The 23,122-nt window shown below is 57.5% G+C and overlaps 2 protein-coding genes and 1 pseudogene across 7 annotated transcripts in view; 2 read left to right on the forward strand and 1 right to left on the reverse strand.

Moving 5' to 3' along the window:
- Positions 1-460: 460 nt before the first annotated feature.
- PEA15 (proliferation and apoptosis adaptor protein 15) lies at positions 461-8,224 on the forward strand. Of its 2 annotated transcripts, none has more exons than XM_077887222.1 (4): positions 461-620; positions 5,195-5,368; positions 5,952-6,107; positions 6,255-8,224. In XM_077887222.1, exons 2-4 carry the CDS (start codon positions 5,197-5,199, stop codon positions 6,317-6,319), a joined length of 393 nt encoding a protein of 130 aa, XP_077743348.1. In that variant the 5' UTR covers positions 461-620; positions 5,195-5,196; the 3' UTR covers positions 6,320-8,224. The 2 variants fall into 2 exon arrangements, with proteins under 2 accessions (XP_077743348.1, XP_077743347.1); XM_077887221.1 differs by lacking the exon at positions 461-620 and adding an exon at positions 1,258-1,277.
- A 308-nt stretch (positions 8,225-8,532) lies between these two features.
- Positions 8,533-23,122, reverse strand: part of DCAF8 (DDB1 and CUL4 associated factor 8) — a 42,068-nt gene continuing 27,478 nt past the window's right edge. For all 5 annotated transcript variants that reach the window (XM_077887217.1, XM_077887216.1, XM_077887219.1 and 2 more), the window contains 7 exons: positions 17,837-17,909; positions 17,305-17,362; positions 16,686-16,793; positions 15,190-15,320; positions 11,523-11,642; positions 11,026-11,142; positions 8,533-10,439 (listed from right to left, as the gene is read on the reverse strand). In XM_077887217.1, the coding sequence (XP_077743343.1) occupies positions 10,323-10,439; positions 11,026-11,142; positions 11,523-11,642; positions 15,190-15,320; positions 16,686-16,793; positions 17,305-17,362; positions 17,837-17,909 (724 nt within the window). In that variant the 3' untranslated portion in view covers positions 8,533-10,322. The remainder of the gene's footprint in view (positions 10,440-11,025; positions 11,143-11,522; positions 11,643-15,189; positions 15,321-16,685; positions 16,794-17,304; positions 17,363-17,836; positions 17,910-23,122) is intronic.
- LOC144307402 (small ribosomal subunit protein eS25 pseudogene) lies at positions 21,402-22,119 on the forward strand (annotated as a pseudogene).

The following is a 23,122-nucleotide window of genomic DNA, read 5'->3' on the forward strand; positions in this document are numbered from 1 at the left end:
GGAAGTGAGAGCGCGGCCGCCGGCAGAGGGGAGGCCGAGCTGAGCGTGGCTTTGCACGGCGGCGTCTATATTTGCACGCTGAGCTCACTGCTGCTCTTTTCCTCCCAGAAAATCAAATTACATCATGGTGGGGGGAGGCCGGCGGGCGGGACATCTGGGGAAGGTGAGAGGGACACGCGGGCATCACCCCGGGGGAGGGCCCAGGTGGAGGGGAGGGGGCCGCCGCCGCGCTGCCGCGGCCGCTCGGGGCATCCGGGGCCTCGGCCTCCGCCGTCGCCTCCCCCGGTGCCCGCGCGCGAGGACGGAGAGGACGAGGCCCGCAGCGGGGTCCGCCCCCCGCCGCAGCCCCCCGCGGCCCACCGCGAGCCTTCCAGAACCCCGGCCCCGCCCCCCGCAGGCCCCGCCCCCCGCAGGCCCCGCCCCCCGCAGGCCCCGCCCCCGTGACGTCAGCGGCCGGCCGGGCGGGGCGCGCGCGGGGCTGGGGCTCGGGCTCGGGCTCGGGCTCGGCGGGCGGAAGCGGCGGCGGCGGCGGCAGGAGCGGCGGGAGCCGAGCGGAGGCTCCGGACGCTGCCCAGGACCGGGACGCCGGAGACCGCGCCCTGAGCGCTCAGCCCGAGGCGGTGAGGGCGGGGGCCGGGGGGCCGGGGAGCGGGGGGCGGGGGTGGGGGCCGGGGAGCGGGGGTCGGGGCCGGGGTCGGGGCATCGGGCCGGGGGCGCGGGCGGGCGGGGCGGGCGCCGACCGGACACACACCTACGGGAGCCCGCGGCACGCGCCGACACACGCCCATGTGACTCGTGCACACACCGCTTCGCACGCAGCAAATCACAGCGGTCCCCGCGCTACGCGCCCCCTCCCCCACGGCCTCCATGTGCCCGGCCCCGGGCGACCCGCTGCGGGACGGGCGGGGGGCGGGTCCTGCGGTGCCCCCGGGCGGGATCCGGGGCTGCGGTCCGCGGATGGGATCCGGGATCCGGGGCTGCGGTCCGGGGTCCGGGGCCGCGCAGGGCGCTGTGCTGGGCCCGCCGGGCGCCCGGGGCCCCGGAGCGGCCGCTGTCTGCGCCCCGGGGCGGCGGAAGGCCGGAGGAGGGGGCGGGAGAGAGAGAAGGAGCATGAGTCAGCCGAGGATGGAGCCCGAGTCGGGGAGAGGGAACGAGGGGAATGTGCGCGAGGGACGGGGACGCGGCCGGCGGCGGGCGGCGGGCGGCGGGCGGCGGGGGGAGGGCGCGCCCCGGAGCTCGCGCTGGGAAACGGCTGAATCTGTGGGTTTTGTGTCTGGGTGAGTGGCCCCCGGGCCGTCAGAGCGATTAGCTGTAGCTGCTCTTCCCTTTGTGGCCAAGCGCCGCGTCGGGGACGGTGCCAGAGCCCCCGAGGCCGCCAGAGCCCCCGCGGCCTGCTTGCTCGGCCGCACTGCCCTGGGTGCCCTCCCTGGGTGCCCTCCCTGGGTGCCCTCCCTGCGTGCCCACCCCAGCACCCTTGGGGAAGGCCGAGGCCATGCCTCCTAGGCAGACCCTCAGCACCACCTGGGCACAGCCAACCCGCTCAGGCTCCTCCCCACCACAGTGATGATCCCTGTACAGCTGGGAATCTCACTCCTTCCTGATGGGTGTTGGGGTTGGGGCCCCGAGTGTTCAGACACGGACACTGGGGCACAGGCCCCCCCGCCCCAAGCCCTCAGTATTCAGGGCCAGCACCACGTGACATGGGATGGAAGCCCACCGGAGGGAGAGGAGGGGGGGAGGAGCTGGATGCAGGGGAGAGACAGGGAGGAGACACAGCAGCAGGCGAGGCCCTCCCCTCCCCCCCTCCCTCGTCCCCCCCCACACCAGGAGGCAGCCCCCCCCATCGCACACTCCATGCCCCCACCTGGGTCAAGTCCCACAGGCTCGGCCCAGTGTCCGTGCCCAGGGCTAAGCCTCTTGCTCTCAGGCCACGCTGAACCGTTCGAGGCCCCAGGACCCATCTCCCCTCTGGCGGCTGAGTCTTAGAGCCCCCCGCTTTTGTCACAGGGTGAGGCTGAACGGAAGCTACGGGCAGAGGTCCACGGCGTGTGACACTCAGGATAATGAGGGGCGAACGAGGGGCCCAGGTGGAAACTGAAGTGGGCCCCATGGGCCCCCCTCCTTGCCTGCCGCCCCTCCCCCAGGCTGGGGCCTCCCTCCCGGCTCCTGGGACACACCCCCACCCGCCACCCAGGCCACCTGGTCCACCCGCCCCCGCCCCCAGGCCACAGGTAGCCAGCAGGGGGGCGGTGGCTCCTGAGCCTCGGGCTTTCTTCCCAAGTCGACTGGGGGTTTGGAAGGCGCCGCTAGGGATGATCCAGAAGTGCTGTCGGGACGCCCGGCCTTCTCGGGGTGCTGCGCCCCCCGCGGTGGTGTCCCCTTGGCCCGCCGCCCCCAGCGCTCCCCGAGCCCCAGCCGGCCCGCTCTGGCTCCCGCCCGAGGACCAGCAAGCGGATCCCTGCCCCTCCTCCCCTGCGTCCCCAGCGGGTCCCACGTCCGTGGGGCTCCACCTGGGCAGCTGGGGGGCGGCGGAAGGAAGGAAGGAAGGAAGGAAGGAAGGAAGGAAGGAAGGAAGGAAGGAAGGAAGGTAGGTGCGAGGAAGCAGGGAGCGGAGCGCAGAATGATCAGGAGGGAAGGGGACGGACTTCCTGGCAGCGGCCGGGCCGGTTCCTGCCCGGTATCCTGTCCCAAGAAGGGCCTCCGCCCAGGCTGCCGGGTGATCCCGGGAGGGGAGGGGACTCGCCGGGAGGAAGGTGACGGTGACCGGCCCGGGCGCAGCCCACCGCGGTCACACCAGCCGGGACGAGCGCTGGGCAGTGCGACCTGAGGGCCGCGTGAGGAGGTGCACCTCCCTGCACCCCAGGATTCCCCAGGGGACCGGCAGTGGCCCTGCGGCCGCCAGCCGCCTCCCCGCCCCCTCCCCGCGGCCGGCCCTCCTCACTCACCACTCCCCGCCCCCTCCCGTCCAGTGGTGTCATTGTCCTGAGCGCTGGGGGGCACCCAGAACCGAGGTTGCCATGGCAGCCGCTGAGTCCCGGGCCGCCCCCCAGGGTCTGTCCTTTGCCGCCTCCTGGCCGTTCCCAGGCCTGCCTCCATTCCGCAGGGTCTCCTCCGCCGTCCCCTCCCCTCTGGACGTGGGCCTGTGCCTGCAGACCTTCCTCACGCTCTTCACACACACGCACGCCCGGGGCTGACACGTGCACATCCGTGCCCTGACCATGCACCCCTCCCCCGCACCCGTGCCCCCCCCCGCCGGGCCCCACATCCACTGCAGGGTCCCACCCCCGTGCGCCCCCCCCACCCCGCTCCTGGGGCCTCCTGGAGTCCGCTGCTGCCCGCGCCCCCGGCCGTGGGTGCCGTGGGTGGCTTGCTCACCACCCTGAGCCCGGCCCGCCCACCTCCCCTGGAAGTCTGTGCTGTAGGATCGGAGCCCGGAGCCTTAACTCTTTCCAGAGATTCGCACACACTTTCCTTCCGCGGGATCTAGTTACAGCCTCTTCTTCCACGAGAAAACGGGACAGGATGCTCCTCAGCGCTGTCCTGCTTTCCCCTGAGGGCTTGGTTCCAGGGTCTCCCTGTGGGGGGCACGCTGCCGCCTCCCGAGCCACCCCTTCCTTTGGGGGCCCCACCCCCGCTGACTCCGCGCGTCTGGACCCCTCCCGATCACCCCCTTCCTGTCCCGGGATTATCAGTGGGTGGGGGCTGGGCTCCAGAGCTGCCGCTGTGACCTAGATTTCAAGGCGAGACGGTTCCTGGTGCTGACAGGCGGCGAGCATTGTTCCCAGCCCCGCCTGGCAGGGCCACCGCTGGGCCCTTCTGTCCCCTTGCACCTGTGAGCGCCTGTTTCTCGTGGGGGTCCTGCCGCCCGGCTCATCGTGTGTCTGCGTCGCGGTGCCTGCCACCCAGAGAGGCCTGGTTCGTTCTGGCCCACCGAGGGGGCTGGGAATGGGCACCCCTGGGCCGCCGCCTCTCTGCCTCAGTTTCTCTGCGTCTACGCCACACGCCGCCTGCTATGTGCTGCATTCCCATCCCCTTGCCGGGGTGACTGGGGCAGTCCAAGGATGCGGTCCTCCCGCTCCTTGCCCTGGCCCTCCGTCACGCCAGAGCTGTGATGTAATTTACTTTTTAAAACGCTTTATTTTTCTGATTATAAAAGAAATACATCCTCATTGTGGGGGATCAAAGCCCCTTTAAACTTCCCACGAGGGGCTTCACGTCTTATCCCACCCGGGGAGCACCTGCAAAGGTCCGACCCTCCTTCTTCCTGTCTCAGTCACACTTTGTGCCTGGCCAGGGCAGGGAGGGCCTCGAACGTTCCCTCCCTTTCCAACTGAAGGCCTTGGACGAGGCAAGGGGGAAGGCCTGGAGGAAGGCCCACCCAGCCCCCCGCGGAGGCCGTCGTGGGGCACAGCCGCGTCGGAACCCCTTCCCCTGCCACCCAGCGGCCTGGGAACCGGGCAGGGGGCCAGAGGCGGCCGCTTGGTATTCCTGGGCGCGGGGGCTGCGGGCACAGCACAAAGGCTGGCGGAGGGGGCGGCGCGGAGGCCCGGCGGCCGGCACGGGAGGCACGGGCTCCTCAAGGCTGGGGTGGCCCCCGCCACCCCCTCCCCGCCCACCCCGGCCCCAGCACTGAATCCCGGGAGGACCGTTAGACCAAGCCCCCGGGCATCCGTCCAAAGTGAGTCACCATGGGGTGGTGGGGAGGTGAAGTGAGGGTCCCCCTCGCTGCTGGGGAAACGTGGAGGCTGGAACACAGGCGCCCCCAGCGCCCCAGCCCCCTGCCCCGTAAGGGGCCCCAGCCCGGCCAGCCTCTCCCTCGTGGTTGTTGTGGAGTATTTTTTTCTTTCCTTTTTTTTGACAGGGGGAGGGGTTGCGGGTGGGTGGGGCGATGGGGGGGCTCGGAGGCTGCGGGTGAGAAAGTCTGGAGCAGGTTGCTATGGTAACCGCCTCCTCAGTCAGGGGAGCTGTTGCCAGGGTTACTCTTGGGGGGAATGAGGAAAAAAGATGGGGGTAAGGAGGTGTGACTGGTCCCTCGAGGCCGCAGCCCGGCCCCCTGCTTCTCCCTGGCTTCTCCCAACGGCCTGGGCCCACCCCCCCCCACCCCCCCCGCAGAGTGGAGGTGCTGGTGGGAGGTGCCAGCGAGTCCGCCGCCGGGCACCTCGAGCTCAGCGCCTCCCTTTGTTCCTCCGACCAGTCATGGCCGAGTACGGGACCCTCCTGCAGGACCTGACCAACAACATCACCCTGGAGGACCTGGAGCAGCTCAAGTCGGCCTGCAAGGAGGACATCCCCAGCGAGAAGAGCGAGGAGATCACGACCGGCAGCGCCTGGTTCAGCTTCCTGGAGAGCCACAACAAGCTGGACAAAGGTGGGCGGGGGCCGAGCCACGGGGCCCACGACCCCCCCCCCCCGCCCCCATGCACCTGCTGCCCCTGCCGCGGGCGCAGGGAGGGCAGAGCCGGAGCGAGCGCCCGAGCCAAGCCACAAGTGTCAGAAGTAGAACCGCTCTGGCACTTTCAGAGCCGGGCTCCGGGGAGGGCGGGGGCGAGGGAGCTGCGGGTGAGGAGGCCCCGAAAGGCCAGTGGACCCCGGGGGTGCTCCAGAGGCGGGAGCGTTGGGGTGTCTGGAGGATGAGGCCGCCTGCTTTGTTCGCCCGGGGCCCAGGTGACCTGGGAGCGGCTAGGGTAGGGTGGGCCGTGCTGCGGCCGAGGGGCTCTGGGGGGCCTACGGAGCGGGGTGAGCCGCGAGGGCTCGGGGGCAGGGGACGGGGGCGCCGTGGAGGCCAGAGTGGGGCCCTGGCTGGGTCAAGGCGGGCAGGGCCACGGCCACGGCGAGGCCAGCTCCCTGTCGTCCCTGCTGCTCGGCCTGCAGCCCTCGTCCGAGCCGCTGTGGGCCTGGCCTCCCGGCCCCGCGGGCCCCACGCGGCTGACCCTGTCCCCCGCCCCCCCCAGATAACCTCTCGTACATCGAGCACATCTTTGAGATCTCCCGCCGCCCCGACCTCCTCACCATGGTGGTGGACTACAGAACCCGCGTCCTGAAGATCTCGGAGGAGGATGAGCTGGACACCAAGCTCACCCGGATCCCCAGTGCCAAGAAGTACAAAGGTAGGAGCCCGTGCCCGTCACACGCACCCCTGCCCCCCCACCCCCACAGCGATCCCTGGAGCTTGCGGATTTGGGGCCAACACAAGCGGACGGGTGGGCCTGCCTGCTGTCGCCTTCCGTCCCACACACGTGCCTTTCTGCCCCCAGACATTATCCGGCAGCCCTCTGAGGAGGAGATCATCAAATTGGCTCCACCACCGAAGAAAGCCTGAGCGAGGGGGAGGAGAGGAGGAAGGTTGGACCTTCACTGGACCACTCCCTTCCCCCAGCCTCCAGGGGAGGGGCACGGGCAACCCCCCCAGTCTACCCACTTACTAACCCGGTCCTAACCCCCTTATTGTGCGCGTGTGTGTGCGTGTGCGCACGCTCTGGCTGTCTGTCTCTATGTCTAGCTCATCTAGTTCCTCCTCCTTGTGAGGGGATGGGGGTCGGGCTGGGGGGGGCTTCGTTTCCCCACTTTAGGGGGAGGTGGGGGCTATTTCTATGCAAATAGAAATGGGTACATTCCTCCTACTGCCCTTTCCTTCCACGGCTAAAGTGTGGGAGCAGAAAGAACCTGTATTTTCCTACTGAGGAGCCGAGCTGCGGGTAAAGCGCGGGCGAGGTGGGTGCATTTAATGAAAAGCAGCGGGAGGGAAGGTGGTCACCCAACCTCCCCCCTCCCCGGAAGTGGGAAAGGAAAGCCGAGTTCGCGCCTGTACCCCGTGCTGGATCGGCTGAGGGAGCTTTTCTAGACGGTCTTCAGGCCGGAGGGCCTGGGCCCCAGCAGGTCCCTTTTTGCTCCCGTCCCGCGGGCCTAGGATGGGTACAAGCCAGGGATCTAATGAGAGCACCACGGGATCCTTTCCTGGCCCCTCAGTACCAACTTTGCGGAGCACCGAGCGGTAGACGCTACCCCCCAAGGGCCCATGCTGGGAGCAGCCCCAGCGACCCCGACTCGGGGGTGTGGGCAGAGAGGGTCCTCCTTGCCACCCCTTTATTCCTACTCAGACTGTTGCACACACGGACTCCAGACCTAGGGAGGCTGAGCAGTGAGCCCCTGAGGTCTTCACTCCACCCCTGCCCCAGCCACAGGGTCCCAGCGTGGGGACTACAGGCCACCTGCCCTCTCTGGGGTCTACAGCACCCCCAGCTGGAAAGACAGGAAGAAGCTAATTAGGGCCTCTTCCTCCGCACTGACCCCCAGTTCAGTCCAGGAGGGGACCTGCTGGCCCGTCTCCCTCAACCCCCGGCGCGTCGGGCTCGTGAATGCCACCCAGCCAGTCCCCGGACCCCGGCCTCGTCCTGTGCCGACGCCCCCCCGCCCTGACCGTGCTAACTGTGTGTACATATATACCGACATATATGTATATTAAACCCGCACTGCCATGCCTGCCCTCTCGTGGTGTCGAGCATACCTTCTTGTCTAGGCCCGGGCGGGGCTGGGGGGAGGCCACAGCCAGAGGACTGCCGGCGAGTCGCTGCGGAGTCCACACGGGAGACCGCGTCCACGTGCCACCTCCACAGGCTGGAGCGAGCGCAGTTCCGAGCTTTTCAGCTGAGGGAGCGGGCCCAAGCGGGGGGAGGACCGGCTGCCGGGGAGGGAGGAAGCCGACGGGCCGCGGAGCAGCCTGCACGCCCAGCCCAGCCCAGCCCAGCCCAGCCCAGCCCAGCCGTCCCCTCTGGCCACTGCTGCGGCACCTGCCTTAACACGGACACCTGGAGTACTCCACAGTTTTGCCTTAAAGGACCTCCCCGAGATGCCCCAGCCCTGTCTGCTTCTCCCTCCAGGACCGAGAGGCACTTGTAGAATTGGGAGGGGGGAGCTGAGCACGACTGTCCTTCCGGTCAGGATTACGTGATGTGAGAATGTGCGTGAGAGCGAGCGAGAGCGAGAGGGGGAAGAGGAGGAAGGAACAGGAGCCTTCTCTGAGGAGAGGCGGGGGGAGATGGGAGAAGGGAGACAGGGTCATTTCCAGCAGAGTCTAGAAATCTCTCTGTAAGGCAAAAATAACCTAAAAAGACTAACCTGCCCTCCCACCCTGTACGGCTGTGAGATTGTCCCCATCCTGTGCTCCTGTCTGCAGTGTGCACGGCCTTGTTCTAACCCTGGAATAAAGGTGATTGACTGTACTGTACCTGACTGCTTCTAGAATTTCTGTGAAGGTTTTTGGAGCCTCTGGATGACTGGGGGGGGGGGGGGGGGATACTTAATTCCGCTCCCTCACTAGCCTGGAACAGAGGCCAGGAAAACCCCCCTCGTGGTGTCCTTCCCCTCCCCCGGCCCCTACGTAGCCCCCCGCAGCCCCGAGCCTGGAGACACGGCCCCGCACACCACACCTCAGGCCCTAGGAAGGCCAGGGCCAGGCACCGAGGCCGGCAGGAACCACACCAGCCCATCTTGGGTGAGAGGGCCACACATCACACACAGAACAGCAGTCAGAAAGAAGAAGAAAAAAAAAGCTTTACTGAGAGAAAATACACAACAAAGTCCAGAATGCGTGGTTTTCAGGCCACTCCGTCGCCCCCCCAGCAACAGGAACACAGACCACTCAGTCACCACACAGCCCCTACCTCGGGGCAAGTGCAGCAGCTCACAGCTGGTCTGACCGTGGCTAAGAAAGGGGCAGAAGGAAGGAGTGTCTGGAATTCCATCCTTTCACTGTTCCCTTCCTCCCTGGCTTATTCTAGTAGAATCGGGCTGCCCCAGGGTGCAGAGTTTCTGGTGGGGGGGCAAAGAAATAGCAGCACAAGCAATAGGGCAAGAATTCAACTAGGACTTCCGTATCCGTGACCGGTGACGGGACGGGCGTCCAAGCCCCAGCCATCTTCATCCTCCAACGACGTGTCCCTCAATCGCAAGATGTCAGAGGCGGACAAGCTCCAGCGGCCGACCCAGGAGGGCCTTCTCTACTTCGCTCTTCCACCAGGAGAGGAGCTGCTGCGGTGAGGTGGGGGCTTCAAGAATCAAGCAGCTGCCGCCGAGGGCGTGTGTCCCCGTGTCCCCGCCGCACACAGCGGGAGAGACCGCCTGCAGTCAGTTCAGTCAGGCGCGAGAGACGCCGGCCTCTGCGGACCAGAGGCCCTGAGACCGCCCCGAAACACCACCGGGAGGAGAGGTGGGAGACCCGAGGCAAAGGACTGAAAGGAGTTTCCGGTTTTCCCAGCCCCGAAGCTGTGGCAGGAAGCAGGGCAGGGCAGAGCTGAGGACCCTTCCATTCTAGAGCCTCCGAAAGCCCAAGGGGCTTGCCCCGACCTCCAAGGGCCGCGTACAGAGGGCGGGCTGACCCCGGTGTGACCGTGAGCTCACGATCCGCTCTCGTCCCTTTATTGCAGTCATAGAGGATATATAGGTATTTAAACGGACAATAATTTTAACGTGATACATCCAAGTTTGACTTGCTTTTTAATATATTTATAGATATAAAATTAGGCCTCTAACAGTGACAGGGCAAGGAGATCGCTGCCACCAAACAACTTTTTCTTAACATTAACAGAAGAGGTAACACGTCCTTCGGATTCCTCCTCCGCCTCTGCCCCCCTTCCCCTCTCCCCCAGCCTCCCTCACCAGGCCTAGTTGGGGTGACGGGACGACGGAGAGAAGAGCGGGAAGGACACCTCATCAAATGTGAAACACTGTGGGAAGTACAGAGGACGAGCGGGTGGAAAGGAAAGTGAAGAGTGTGGGATGGTTAGGGGCTCTAAGGACCTCCCGGAAAAAACAGGATCCAGGGTTGGGGTTGTTCAGGGGGGAAAAAAACAATGCAACTGTCACAGACTTTTAAAAAATAAAGAAGAAAAAGGCCAAAAACCTAAACCAAAGAGAGAGTGGCACTTGTACCGCCCCCACTGTGGCCCATGGGTCCTGAACAGCCAGTCACCCCCACCCCCCACCCGAGAAACAGGGAGATTAAAGAAAAGGAAACCCCATTCCCTACCCCAAACCAGTTAACAAAATAGGCTCCCCCCTCCCAAAAAACAAGGCTTTGGGGAGAGGCCATTTCTGCTGAGCCCTCTGTGCCTCTCCATGCAGCCCACCCCGGGGCCTGCTCCCACTCCGAGCTACTCCGCAGGTTCACTCCCCCTCTGGTCTTTCTCCTGGGATGTCTGTCTTTTTCATCTAAAGCAAAAAGTCCAAAGTGCGTGTCTGCTGAATGTAAGGGCCTGGGACAGGAAAGGGCTGCCCAGGCAGGATCGGGTTGGCAGCCCCAGCCCGCCCTTCCTGGGTACGAGGCCTCAGGACGGCATGCACTGCACCCGGTCGGGGCCCTCCTCCTCGTCCGAGGTGTCGGAGGAGCTGGGAGACTCGTCGGAGTCCGCATCTGTGGCCCCAACCCCAGGTTCTCGCCAGCGCTGTAGAATGGGAAAGGCTTGTTAGTAATTTCCCTGAACCAGGACAAGCCTGTTAGGTCTTAACTCTAATTCGGATGCTCTAGGCCAGGGGTCAGCAGAATGCTTCTGAAGGGGCCAGATGAGGAGTCGTTCAGAGTCCTGGGCCGCTGCTCTGCTGCAACTACTCAGCTCTGCTCTTGCAGCATGAAAGCAGCCACTGACAATGTAAACGAATGGGTAGGATTGTGTCTAATAAAACTTTATTTACAAAAGTTGCCAGAGTTCGCCAACCCCTGTCCTAAACCTCTTCTTCCCCCCTAAGGGAAAAAAGGCGGCCACCCCTTCCCCCACATTCCTCCTCAACTCTTTCCCCACCCTCACACCTCCGTCCCCGTGGAGACAGCACTCTCATGCACGGCGACGGGGAACGGAAAGCAGACACCACCCATTCTGCCACACCAGGGCTCTGACGGGGATGGGGGACCATGCAGAGGACACCCAACCCAAGCCACCGGATCCCTTTTAAGGTGGTGAGGAAGTGGGCACTGGAACACTCTCCCCTCCAGAGCGTCACCGCCCTGGGAGCTCACCTCCCCCACCCGCTTACCCGGTGGTGGCGTCTCTGTCTCAGGTGATGCATGAGGAACCAGAGCATGTGGCTATCAAACAGGTCGGTGTGGTGCAAGCTATCTTCATCCCGCTCCCGCTTGTTCTTCTTAATCACCTGGAACAAAAATGGGTGGTGGGAGTGGGCATGAGCAAGGAGTAAGAACCCTGGACCTGACCAGAAAAGACTGGCATTCTATCCCACTGAAAACTTCCTTTAGGATCCGTTAAGCTGAGGTGCTGAATGAGATCAGGGAAGGATGCACCACGTTTATCCACAGAGAAGACTGGGAAGCTCTAAACCAGAATGGTTCTTCTAAAGACACCCCAACCGCTCCACCGTTTACTAGAGGCACCCCGCAGCCCCCGCCGAGCCCCCGCGCTGGGACCACTCCCCAAGGGGCAATCAGTGCCTTTAAAGAACTGAGCAGCAGTTATTCCTTCCCATGACAACGAAGACTCAAAATGTAACGTGGACATGGGCAGTCAGCTACTCACGTCCTTCAGCCCTGTCAGTTCAGTGGAAGTTTCAGCTGTGGGCGCCCAGATCTTGACGTCATGGTCAAGGCCACTGGTTGCCAGCACTGGCAGGTGAGGGTGGGGCTCGAGACAGTTCACCTGGTGAGAAGGAAAGGAAAGCACAGGCTCAGGGGGTGTATGCAAACGGGGCTTAAAAACCACTACTCACCTTGAGCCAAACATATTCCTCAATCAGAGCTGAAGCAGCTGCTGGGAAGGCAGGCCCAACCATCATGAGTGTGGGCCAAGGGCCCTGGGGGTGGAAGAAACACTGGACACAGACTGGGTAGAAGACCAGGCCCATCGCTCATTTCCTAAGTATAGGCAGGGGTGGCCTCACCCTAGACACAGCCCTAGGGGTGGGCGGGTGACTGGCCAAGCTTACTGCTGGCTTCACAAAAAGGCAGTGAGGTCCAGATGACCTCATCCACTCCGGATTCCACAGCTCCAACTTGCCCATGGCTGGAAAAAGAAAAACCTCTCAGTGGCTTTCACCAAATGGCAAATAAAGTTTTAAAAATGAAGAAAGCAACAGCTGCTGCTGAACCCCCAGAAAAGAGTCCAGGGATGATTACATTCCCTTGGCACTGTTTACTTGAACTGGAGGGTGGCACAGGCTGGGGGGTGATGAGGTGCTGGAGCTCTAGTCTGCTTGAGAACCCTGCGCGCCCCAGGGGACAGCACCCTGCAGTGGCCCTGGAAGCCCGACAGGCACAGTGCAGGAAGACAGTGTCCCGGAGCACCCATGGTTTCAATGTCCACCACCTCCGGGTACAGTCACTGGGCAGGAGAAATGTACTTGGGCAGACAGGCAGGCCTTCTGGCTTAGGCAGCTTCCTTCTGTCTGGAGGCACCCATGCCCCCTGCTGTCTGACTTGAAAACATCAGCCTTCCAAAGGGCCAGGCAGGGCCAGGCCGGGCAGGGCAGGGCAGGGCCGGGCCGGGCCGGGCAGGGCAGGGCCGGGCCGGGCGCTCCCATGGCCACTGGAAGAGCTGGTCCCAGATCCAGCTGCTGAAGCATTTTCAGGCTTTTAGTCAGATGAGGAATGGATAGGAAAGGCACCCGGAAGGAAGAGGGTGTGGTCCTCGCCCTCCTCACCACCCCCCCCCATCCCATCCCAATCCCATCCAGCCCTGCAGCTGCCCCGTAGGCCAAGAAAACCACCCCTGGCAAAAAGCCTCTTTTATCTTTTACTTCTCTCTGGACCAACTCCTCTCTGCCTGGCCTGCACGCGCAGAGGGAGCAGCTGGGGGGAAACCGGGGCCAGCATGGAAAATAAAACTGACCCACAGACTTCCAATTTCTTTGTTCTCCCGCTTTACAAGTAAATAGAAATGCTCCAGAAAAAACTGAAGCTAAGCCTGAGCCTAAGAATAAAGCAGAAACCCCATCTCTCCTCTTTTCCTTCTCTCACTCCTCATGTCTGCTCACTGCAAAGTTTATACTGGGGCTCTCTGAGGTAGTGTGGAAGTTTCCGGCATCTGCAGCTCAAGGCGGCATTAGACAGGAACTCCACTGCCTGAGAATATGATCAAAAGATACATGATAACTCACACATACAACCCTGAACTCATTCATCCACCTCCAGATAATAATAAGCCTTTGCTACCCTTCTACTCTGATCTAGCTCTGCTCAAGCACGTCAGTAAATCAAAAAGCACAGAGGAGAAACTCCTTGGAATTTACGACTAAAGACAAAGTCAAGGGCGCGGGGAAGTCAGTAGCGCACGGTACCCGGGTTGGAGCCGCAGGGGGAGCCGACGGAGAGCTTCTGGGCCAGGCCTGCCTTACCCTGTCAGTGACACGCTGGAGCAGAGCTCCAGCCTTAGGAGGACTGGCCTGGGGGATGCAGGGATGGGAAGCAGTCGAGTGCTTCGGGACACTAAGGACTGTCCTCTGACATCATGCCCCCCCACCCGTCCCTGAATGGGAACAAACAAAGGACTAGAGTTTGAGCCAAAACCAGAGGCAAGAGACCTGGGCAAGGAGAGGGGAATTTCTAAGATCCCCTCTGGTTCTAATATTCTGCTTTATGATGAGCTGCTATGAATGTGCTTTTGAGGCTGGTGCCTGGAGACACACTACAGGGAAGTCAGGACCAAAAAACAGAGGCCAAGTGAGGACACACAGATCATCAAGTCACCCAGGGGCACGCAGAAGCTGGGAACCTTGTCTCGGGGTGCAGTCTCTGTATCTCTTGTTGGGAACTCTCACTCTTGTGACTTGTGACCACTGAATCCAGGCTTGAGGCCCACCTGTCCCAGGCAGGTGCCCTCCCCGTTGAGCACCGGGATTAGTCATCCAACTCTGATACTGGCTGTGGTGAAAGCACAGTGGCCTGCAGAGTAGTCTGGGAGAACGGACAAGTGCTGGCCTGGGGGAGGGCATTCAGCCCTGCGTCTCTGGAATGGGACGCAAGACAGTTTATGATCTAGAAAGGATTCACTGGCCCCTCCTGACTTCCTTCGGACTCCACGCCTACTGCAGAATCCTCATGAAGACTCCGAGGTTTTCGTATGTTCGTTGCAGATGACGGAAGAGGGCTTATGGCAAAGAGCAGGACGTGAGGCAGGCAACAGTGAGACAAGCTTTCATGATCTAAACGCCTCTCCACATACATTTAGGCCACAGAAGCCTTGGATGTGTACTGGCCCCAGGTCCCCCAAATTTAGACAAAACCAGAAAAAATCTGAAATAACTTCCCACGAGGGGAAGAGACACACAAAAAAAGGGAGCCTGACGGCAAGGACCCATTTTAAATTATACCAGCACTCTCGGGACAAGCCTCATGACGAGGTGGCTGGGCTCTCTGCAACCGCCCAAAGCTTAGATGGAATGAAACGGAAGAGAAACCAAGCTGTCTCAGCCACTCCCCTTCGAGGCCCTTAACCAGACTGCCTCGGGGAATTGGTACAAGGCAGTCTCCCACACTGCCTCTCTTCAGATCTTCTGCAGCCCAAAACCCTTACCATAGGAAGCCACTCAACTCCCTTCCTGATACTGGGGCTCAAAACAGAAAAAAATATATGCTTAGCTAGATCCATCCTGGAAGCTGACCACACTTCACCCCCCATTCAGGATCCTCATGCTTCCTCTCTGCCCTCCCTCTGGGAAGGCAGTCCAGAACTCCAAGGAGAGACAGATTGTGATGTGATCATGGGCTGCATAGCAGGCTGCTCAGTCATCATTAAAAAAAAAAATTTTTTTTTTCTGTATTTGTGCTGTCCCTATTAGCTCCTTCTAGCTTGTATCCACTGACCCAGGATGTAGTCAAGATCACTACTTAGCTACTCTTAAGGGATGAGGGATGAGGCATGAGGCATGGAGACGTCTTTTGCATAGTGCAGGATGGAGCGCCCCCAACTCCAATGGTTTTCTCTAGGAAAGGGGCACACCTAGGGATCCCTTAGTCAAGCCGGAGGTGGTTCTTCTCAATAAACCACACGTTAGAGGGGCAGAAGACCGAAAGAGGAAGAAAGGATTTCACCAAAACCTCAGTACCCCAGACTATAGTACTGCCTTTAATTTAGCTGGCTAGACCCCTAAGACCTGGCATCATGTTGCCACGCTAAGTTCAGTGGCCCTGCCAAAACCTACCTTGCCGGCGAGGGCACGGAGCCAGGCAGCCGAGCACGGCATACTCACCACGCCTCCCTTGTCCCCCTCCATGAACTGAACGATCTGGCAGGAGGACTTCTCCCAAAGGAAGATGTGCCCGCAGTCACTGCCGCTCACCACAAACTCACTCTTGGGGCCATAGAAATTGACGCCTTTTACTGAAATGATAAACGAGGGAAGAAACCACACAAGAGTTGGCATCAGGCCTGTGCCTGTATATATTTACCTCAGAGGGACTTTAGTTATTCACAAACTCTAAGCCAGCTAAAAAAGAGCCAAAGAATTCCTTTCATTTTCACAAAACACATCAAGGGACTGTGTGTATAAGAGAGAGAACAAGAATCACACAGTCCCAGGGACTATTTCTGTTCCCCCGCAGAGCTCCCCAGGGCTGAGGGGCTGCAGACCCCCAGCAGCAGCAGCGTCAGGCTCACTGGTCTCCACCCCCTGGAGCACCTCCGGCCTCACCACTGCCCTCCTTGTCCCAGCCTGACCACCCCTGCTCTGCCCACTCCCAGGCCACCCCGTCCTACACCCCAGGATCACCCTGGGTTTGCATACTTCCTTAGTACCTTGCCACTGCTTCCAGGCCGGCAGCTGGCCCGAGGACGACGGAGGTACATGCCACTACTGCCTGGAGGAAGCATCTGAACTGTGCTTGCTGCCGCGAGTCTGAGTGACAAGGCTCCGCTCTCTGCAATTACTAGGGGGAGCTGGGGCCCCAGCAGCTATGTGCAGTGCACAGCGGTCATGGGACTGTACCCATGCTTCTGTCTGCCCGTGGACTAAGCTCCAAGCACCAGTACTCCCACTCCCCTCACCAGCTCAGAAGAAAAAGGGCAAGTCACTGCTCTCTCCACGTCAAAATTATGACAGACACTTGTTAGGAGCGGTGGCGATCGCGAAGAGCAGTGACCACCCCAACCTTTCTGCACATTAGAGTCACACAGGGAGCCTTTTAGAAACCTCTCTCAAGCTGTACCCCACACCAATTAAATCACAATGTCTGGGGACAGAAGCCAGGCTTCAGTATTTTTTTTAAAAGATCGGCAGGCAACTCCACGCTGTAGCCGCGCTCAGGAACCACATGCGGAACACACACCGGCCCACCCTCGCCGCAGACGGGAGGAGGCACCCGCAGCACACCGCCTCCTCGGCCCCATTCAAAAGAGTCGCTGCCACCTCGGCCCTCGAGCTAGAGGCTCCCCCCTCCACGACTCCAGGCAATTCAGTACCACAGACTGAGGAGGGCTTTCCCAGACTCTCTAACAAGCCCGTGATGCCTGAAGTTACCTGAATCGTAAGTAAAATATCGTCACTCAAGTCTCCTTATGCCCAAATGACAAGTCCCGCCTCTGCCGTGAGAGGGGCGTCGGGCCCTCGGTGCTTGAGCACAGCAGGCCCGCGAAAGCTCCGGCCGAGGGAGGGCCGCCCTCGTGGGCCCGGTAATTGTGATCCTTCAGCCTGAACGAGCTACCGCAGTTCTCTGAGCCACCAGGCAGCAACTGGGAAGACAGGCTCACCTGTGGCATTATTCCTGTGGCCCTTGTATCTCTTCACATACTGGGCCCCATCGCTGTGAGAGGAGTTGAAGAGGTAAATGTCTTCGTCATTGTAGCTGGCCAGGAGCTCTGCCAAGAACAAGCACACAGCCGTGAAGGCAAAGGCTGAAGAGAGCTGGGGCCAGAGGTGGGGGGCTGGGGCGCAGCCTCTTGCCAGTGGTGCCCCCTCCTAATCCCAGGTCTAGCACCCGTCTCCCTCAGTTGGAGCAGCAGGCAGTCAGGTGTCCAGGGCAGCCGAAGAACACACTGCCAACCCAGGGGTAGCAGAATGCTCAGGAAGTCACACCCACTAACTCAAGAATGAGCCGAAGGCATAAGCACCTGCTCAGGCAAGGAGCCTGGGCTTCAGGACAGGCACTGCCAAATCTCATCTGCAGCATTCTGCAAGAGGCGCCTGGCATCTCCAAGGGTCATCGGCTGCATCCTCCCGCTGCGTGCTCACCGTCAGCAACTATCCCCAGCTGCTCCACGAGGAGCCAGAGCACAGCGGTGAGCACCGGAGGGCACATGCCTCACTGGCTCAGCAGCTCCCTAGACAGAGGGGGCGTGCCAGCCTAGGAGCTGGGCCCTGCTCACGTACCTGTGCCGTCGTGGCTGTACACAAGACAGGTGATGTTTGCTTTGGACTCACTGTTCACCTGCAATAAGGAGCAGATACTGACTGATGCCCCACCCCCCCACTTGTTATACCACCTTCAGGAAACAGGTTTTCCTTCAAACTCCCCTCTATCTTCTCCCAGAGAGAGAGAGAGAGAGAAAGAGAGACAGAGACAGGAGTACAACCAGTGAAACGTGGCCACGTCAGGGGAGAGGGCTTCCTGTTGGTTGTTTTCTGTGTGCTAGCCAGCTGACACACACTCCGTATCTCATTCGGCCTTACCATCACGGGGCAAGGCAGTTATCTTTGCCCTACACTTTGTCAGTAAGAAAATCTAGGCTAACAGGTGAAGTCACTGCCCAAAATCACAAAGCTGGCTAGTGGTGGAGCCGGGATTCAAATCCAAGGATCTGACTCAAAAGTCCAAGCTCCTCCCACCATGCCAACAAGTTCGGGGACAGCCTTGGGATTGAGTTAGAAAAGCCGGGAACCAGCGGCCCCTCGTGAATCTTACCAGGTGATGAGGACAGAATTTCTTGAGCACTCCATTGTTCTCGTTCTCATCAATCTTCCTCTGGTCGTAAATCCTGTAATGTAGGAAACAACAAAAGGTTAAAACTCACAAAGGGATCCCTTGAAGAGTTGCAAAGCAGTGGCAGGACCAGCAGTCGGCGGGCTGTCAGGACAGATAAAGGACGCCGCCCAACCAAGTCTGTGGCTCCCACTCCTCCCCGTAGGTCCTCCTCTGCTAGCCCTTTCTGAATCCTGCCTCTGAGCCACACACTCGTCTTTTCAAGGGGTAATCCTAAATCGCATCAGTCTAAAGTGGCTTCTCTCTCCTCTCAGCTTTTACTTGCTTACTGTTTATTTCCACTGAAAGCCCCCAACAGGCTTTCCTGCTGCACGCAGAGGCCATGCTCAAGTCCGTGTATCCTCAAGCCTGTCCTGGTCCCTAACTCGGCCCGCTCTCTCTTGCACTCCCCACAGTGACGATTACAAACCCCGCCAGCATCTCCTCAAGACTCGCTCTTCTGGCCTTCATTCCCATCCAACCACCGTCACCTTTCCTTATCTCTGCAATTCAAATTCTGACCATTCGTTCCAGCATCTAGGACAGATGTCACCAGCCGGCTATCGCGTCAGTGCTGGACATACAGGACACACAAGACACGGCCGGGTGTGCTTCCTCCCATCTCTGCACCTCCTCTCCAGTGCCGCTCTTTCCTTCACTCTGAGGACCAGCTTTCCTTAGCCCACTCCTCAACCTCTTCCTCGGGCCTGTCTGCCCACTTCCTAAAAACCCTCCCTCTGTTTTTTCTGTCCTTCCCTCTCGCAGTCATATCACTGAAAAGAGCAACCTGTGTTCAGTGTTTTCATTTCCTCACTTCCTATTCCCCTCTCAATCCATTCCCATCGAGGTCTGGCCCGCAGCCCACTGGTGACACTTCCCCGGCTCAGGTCACCTGTAGCCCCACAGACTCCACACACAGTGTCCCCTTCAGGCTTCTCATTCTCCTCTTGACACTGTTTACTAGTCCTTCCCTAAAACCATTTCTTTCCTTGATGGCCAACCATCCCCTTCATCGTGTTCATGAGCTTGTCGGTCTTTATCTCCTAAATGCTGACGTTCCCCGGAGGTCTGGTCTTAAGTTCTCTGCACTCTATAGAGGGAAACTATAACCTAGAGGGAGGTTTTGCCTAGATTATTTGTAGTATCCTTCAAACTGACCTCCTTGCTCACGCTGTCGCCGGAATTATTCTAAAATGCAACATTTCATGCAAATTCCCTGCTTAAAATCTCTTCAGTGACTGTGTATTTTCTAAGTCCAAACTCCTTTGTATAACTCTCCATCTTTCTCAAATACTCTATACGTCAAAAAAACAAAACAAAAAAGCTATGCTTCCTTGAGCATACCGTGTCACTCTATACATACCGTCCGCTCTACCTGAAATACTAATTTCCCATCCGTTCCGAATATTTCCTCTGTGAGAAAGAACATGGAGAAATGGTTTATCCCATGTTTCAGGAGTCTGACTTGAGTTCAAATATGAACCGTGCTTAGTAGCTGAGTAATCCTGGGCATTTACTTATTATTTTCAATCCTTATATACCTGTTTCTCCAGAATGCTCCTTAAAGGCAGAGACTGTCTCGTCAATTGTATGTCTAGCACATAGGAGATACTGCTCAGTGAACACTGGATGAATAAATGAATCAATCAACACATGTCAGTATTCTCCACAATTTCTTGCTTAACATCCTGCATTAAGAGAATTATCTGGAAATGTTTGCTAAATGAACCCCGAAAAAAAAAAAAAAGAGGATACTACTGTACTATCTACCAATTACTATTTCTCAGGAAACACAGCCATCTGATAATCAGATGTTTTCCCTCTTAACTAAGTCTAAATTAACAGCTCTTAAATGTCACTAAGCCATCATAAACTAACTAAGTCAGCAAATTAGTAAAACATATTTAAGTATTTGATATTTTGGTGTATGGACCATTCGGTGTTCCTCAGTAGCTGATGCTCTCTCCCCTTCCCCTTTATGAGGCAATCCTTACCTTCCTTCCGCCTTCTTCCGTAACTATTTAAGAAGAATCTACTATATTCTAGATATGACACTAGACTAGGGGTTGGCAAACTTCTTAAATGGCAAGATAGTAAATAATGTAAGTTGGCAGGCCATCTGGCCCCTGTCACAATACTGAACTCTGCCATTGTAGCATGAAAGCAGCCTTGGATAATGTGTAAATGAATGGCCCTGTCTGTGTTCCACTAAAACTTTATTTATAAAAAACAGGCAGTGTAGGGTCACCTGCCTACCTCAGTTGGTTAGGCATCTGACTTCAGCTCAGGTTATGATCTCAGGGTCCTGGGATAGAGCCCAGCAAGAGGCTTCTCGCTCAGGGGGAGTCTGCTTGTCTCTCTCCCCCAGCCCCTCCCCTGGTTCCAGCTTGCTGTCTGTCTCTCTCTCTCTCGAATAAATAAAATCTTAAAGACAAAACAGGCAGTGTAGTTTCTCAGCTCCTGTGCTAGACCGTGCTGATACAAAGATGAATACAAATTTTCCCCCTATTTTCTGAGCACAGAACAGGACCTTGACATTAAAAAAAAAAAAAAAAAAAATGTTTTAAAGTCAGAGACTATTTTTTCTAGCAGTTTTAGGTTTACAATAAAACTGCAGGGGTGGCAGAGATCTCCCACACACTCTCTGCCCACACACATGCACCACCTCCACCACTATCAACACCACTCACCAGAATGGTTTTTGTTAGCTTTTACCAAGGACAAACCTACGCGGACACATCGCAATCGGCCAAAGTCCACAGTTTACCTGAGCGTTGCTATTATGCTTTCTACAGGTTTGAACAATTGTATGACACACAGTTATCATTCTGCTATCCTACAGAACATTTCCGTTGCCCTAAAAATCCTCTGTGCCTGTTCCTCTTCCAACCCCAACCCTGACAACCACTAGTATTTCTATTGTGTCCCCAGTTTTTTTGCCCTTTCCTGAATGTCATCTGACTGAAATCATATAGTGTACAGCCTTTTCAGACTGGCTTTTTTAAACTTAGTAATCTACATTTCGTGTTCTATGTCTTTTCACATCCTGACAATGACAGCCCATTTCTTATTTAGCACTGAATCCTCTTCCATTATCTAGATGTACCAGTTTATCCATTCACCTACTCAGGGACACCTTAGCTGTTTCCAAGTTTTGGCAATAATGAATAAATAAAGCTGCTGTCCACATCTGTGTACAGGTGTCTGTGCGGATGCAGGTTTGCAGCTCCTCTGGGTAAATACCAAGGAGCATGACTGCTAGACCATATGGTAACAGCATGTTTAGTTTTGTGAGAAACTAGCAAGCTGTCCCCTCCAGTGCACTGCATCACTTTGCATTCGCACCAGCAGTCAACGGGAGTTCCCGGGACTCCACATACCTGCCGGCATTTGGTGGTGTGTTCTGGAGTGGTATCTTGTTGTTTAATATACATTTTTCTGATAACATAGGATGTGCAATATCTCTTTATATAGTTACTTGCCACGTATATACCTTTAGTGAGATGTCTCTTAAGGTCTCTGACCCATTTTTTAATTGGGCTGGTTTCTTACTGTTGAGTTTTAAGAGTCCTTCTTATAGTTGAGGTAACAAGTCTTTTATCAGCTATGTCTTCTCCAAGTATTTAGTCCTTACCTGGGGCTTGTCTCTAATTCTCTTTCACAGACCAGAAGGTTTTCATTTTAACAAAGTCTACCTTATCAACTATTTCACAAATCATGTCTTTGGTATTGTATCTGAAAAGGCATCACCACTCTTTGTCTGACATCTTAATCTTAGCAAGGCTGCAGAGCGGCCGCCACTCTCTGAGCTTCGCAACGCCACCCAAGGACAAGAAGAAAGATGCCAGAGAGGTGGCCAAAAAAGACCAAGACCAAGTGAACAAATCTGGGGGCAAAGCCAGAAAAGAAGTGGTCCAAAGGCAAAGTCTGGGACAACCTCAATAACTTGGTCTTGTCTGACAAAGTGACATATGATGAACTCTGTGAGGAAGTTCCCAACTCTCAGCTTCTATCTCTGAGAGACTAAAGATGTGAGGAGCAGCTCTCTTCAGGAGCTCCTTAGTGAAGTACTCTTATTGAACTAGTTTCAAAGCACAGAGCTCAAAGAACTTACACCAGAAAAACCAAGGGCGGAGATGCCCTGGCTGCTAGTGAATATGCATGAACAGATCCCACTAACTTTATTTGGAAAATAAAAATTTATTAAGTCAAAAATAAAATAAAAAGCCACTGCCATACCCAAAGTCATCTAGGTTTTCTCCTATGTGATCTTTTAGGAGTTTTATAGTTTGGGGTTTTACTTTTAGGTCTGTGATCCATCTGAGTTAGTTTTTGTGAAGGGTGTGAGGTCTGTCCAGATTCCTTTTCTTCACATGTGGATGCCCAGCTGTTTCCAGCGCCATTTGTTGGAGTGATTATCTCTGCTCCATTGTATTGCCTTTATTCCTTTGTCAAAGATAAACTGACCATATGTACATGGGTCTACTTAGGGCTCTCCATCCTGTTCCACTGATGAATTTGTTCTTTTGCCAATACTACACCGTCTCCGTTGTCGTAGCTTTATCCAAGTCTTGAAGTTGGGTAGTGTCAGTCCTTCAACTTTGTTCTTCCCATTCGATATTGCATTGGCTGTTATGGGTCTCTTGCCTCTCTTTATAAACTTTAGAATCAGTTTACCAATACCCATAAAATAGCCTGCTGAGATTTTTATTGGAATTGCACTGAATCAACAGATCAAGTTGGAAAGAAGTGACACCTCCACAATATTGAGTCTTCCTATGCCTTTCACACATTTTAAATCAAATAGTGACTTCAGTACTGCCTCGACACCCTTATGGAATCTCCACAGGCCTTCAGGCACCCATTAACTCATTACCCTTTAAGCCTCTCTCTTCCCTCCTCACCTTCACTTCCCCTCCCGCCCCCCAACCTGCCCATAATCTAGTGTTCTCTTGGTGTTGCTAATATCAGCCTAAGGACAGAGAAGCAAAGGGACTATTTATTGAGTGTTTATGAGCCAGGGCCTATATCAAATCCTTTACCAATAAATTTACACGTCAACCAACCACCACAGGACTCATTCATCTGATATGTTCTCCTTTTCCTCACTCCTATCAATTTGTAAACCAAACGAAATGGGACTTAGGCACTTACACCTCCACCACTTCCACTTGCCTACTTTTTCCTTCCTTCCCCGCATCCCCCCCCTTTTTTTGGTTATAGGTCAAA

This window comes from Canis aureus, chromosome 38 (genome assembly GCF_053574225.1).
Source record: "Canis aureus isolate CA01 chromosome 38, VMU_Caureus_v.1.0, whole genome shotgun sequence".
Lineage (NCBI taxonomy): Eukaryota > Metazoa > Chordata > Mammalia > Carnivora > Canidae > Canis > Canis aureus.

Excerpts from the sequence above, each read along its gene's own strand:
- PEA15 (XM_077887222.1), top strand. The coding sequence starts at position 5,197 with ATGGCCGAGTACGGGACCCTCCTGCAGGACCTGACCAACAACATCACC. Across the intron at positions 5,369-5,951 it reads CCACAACAAGCTGGACAAAG|ATAACCTCTCGTACATCGAG; the intron begins GTGGGCGGGGGC and ends CGCCCCCCCCAG. Across the intron at positions 6,108-6,254 it reads CAGTGCCAAGAAGTACAAAG|ACATTATCCGGCAGCCCTCT; the intron begins GTAGGAGCCCGT and ends TTCTGCCCCCAG.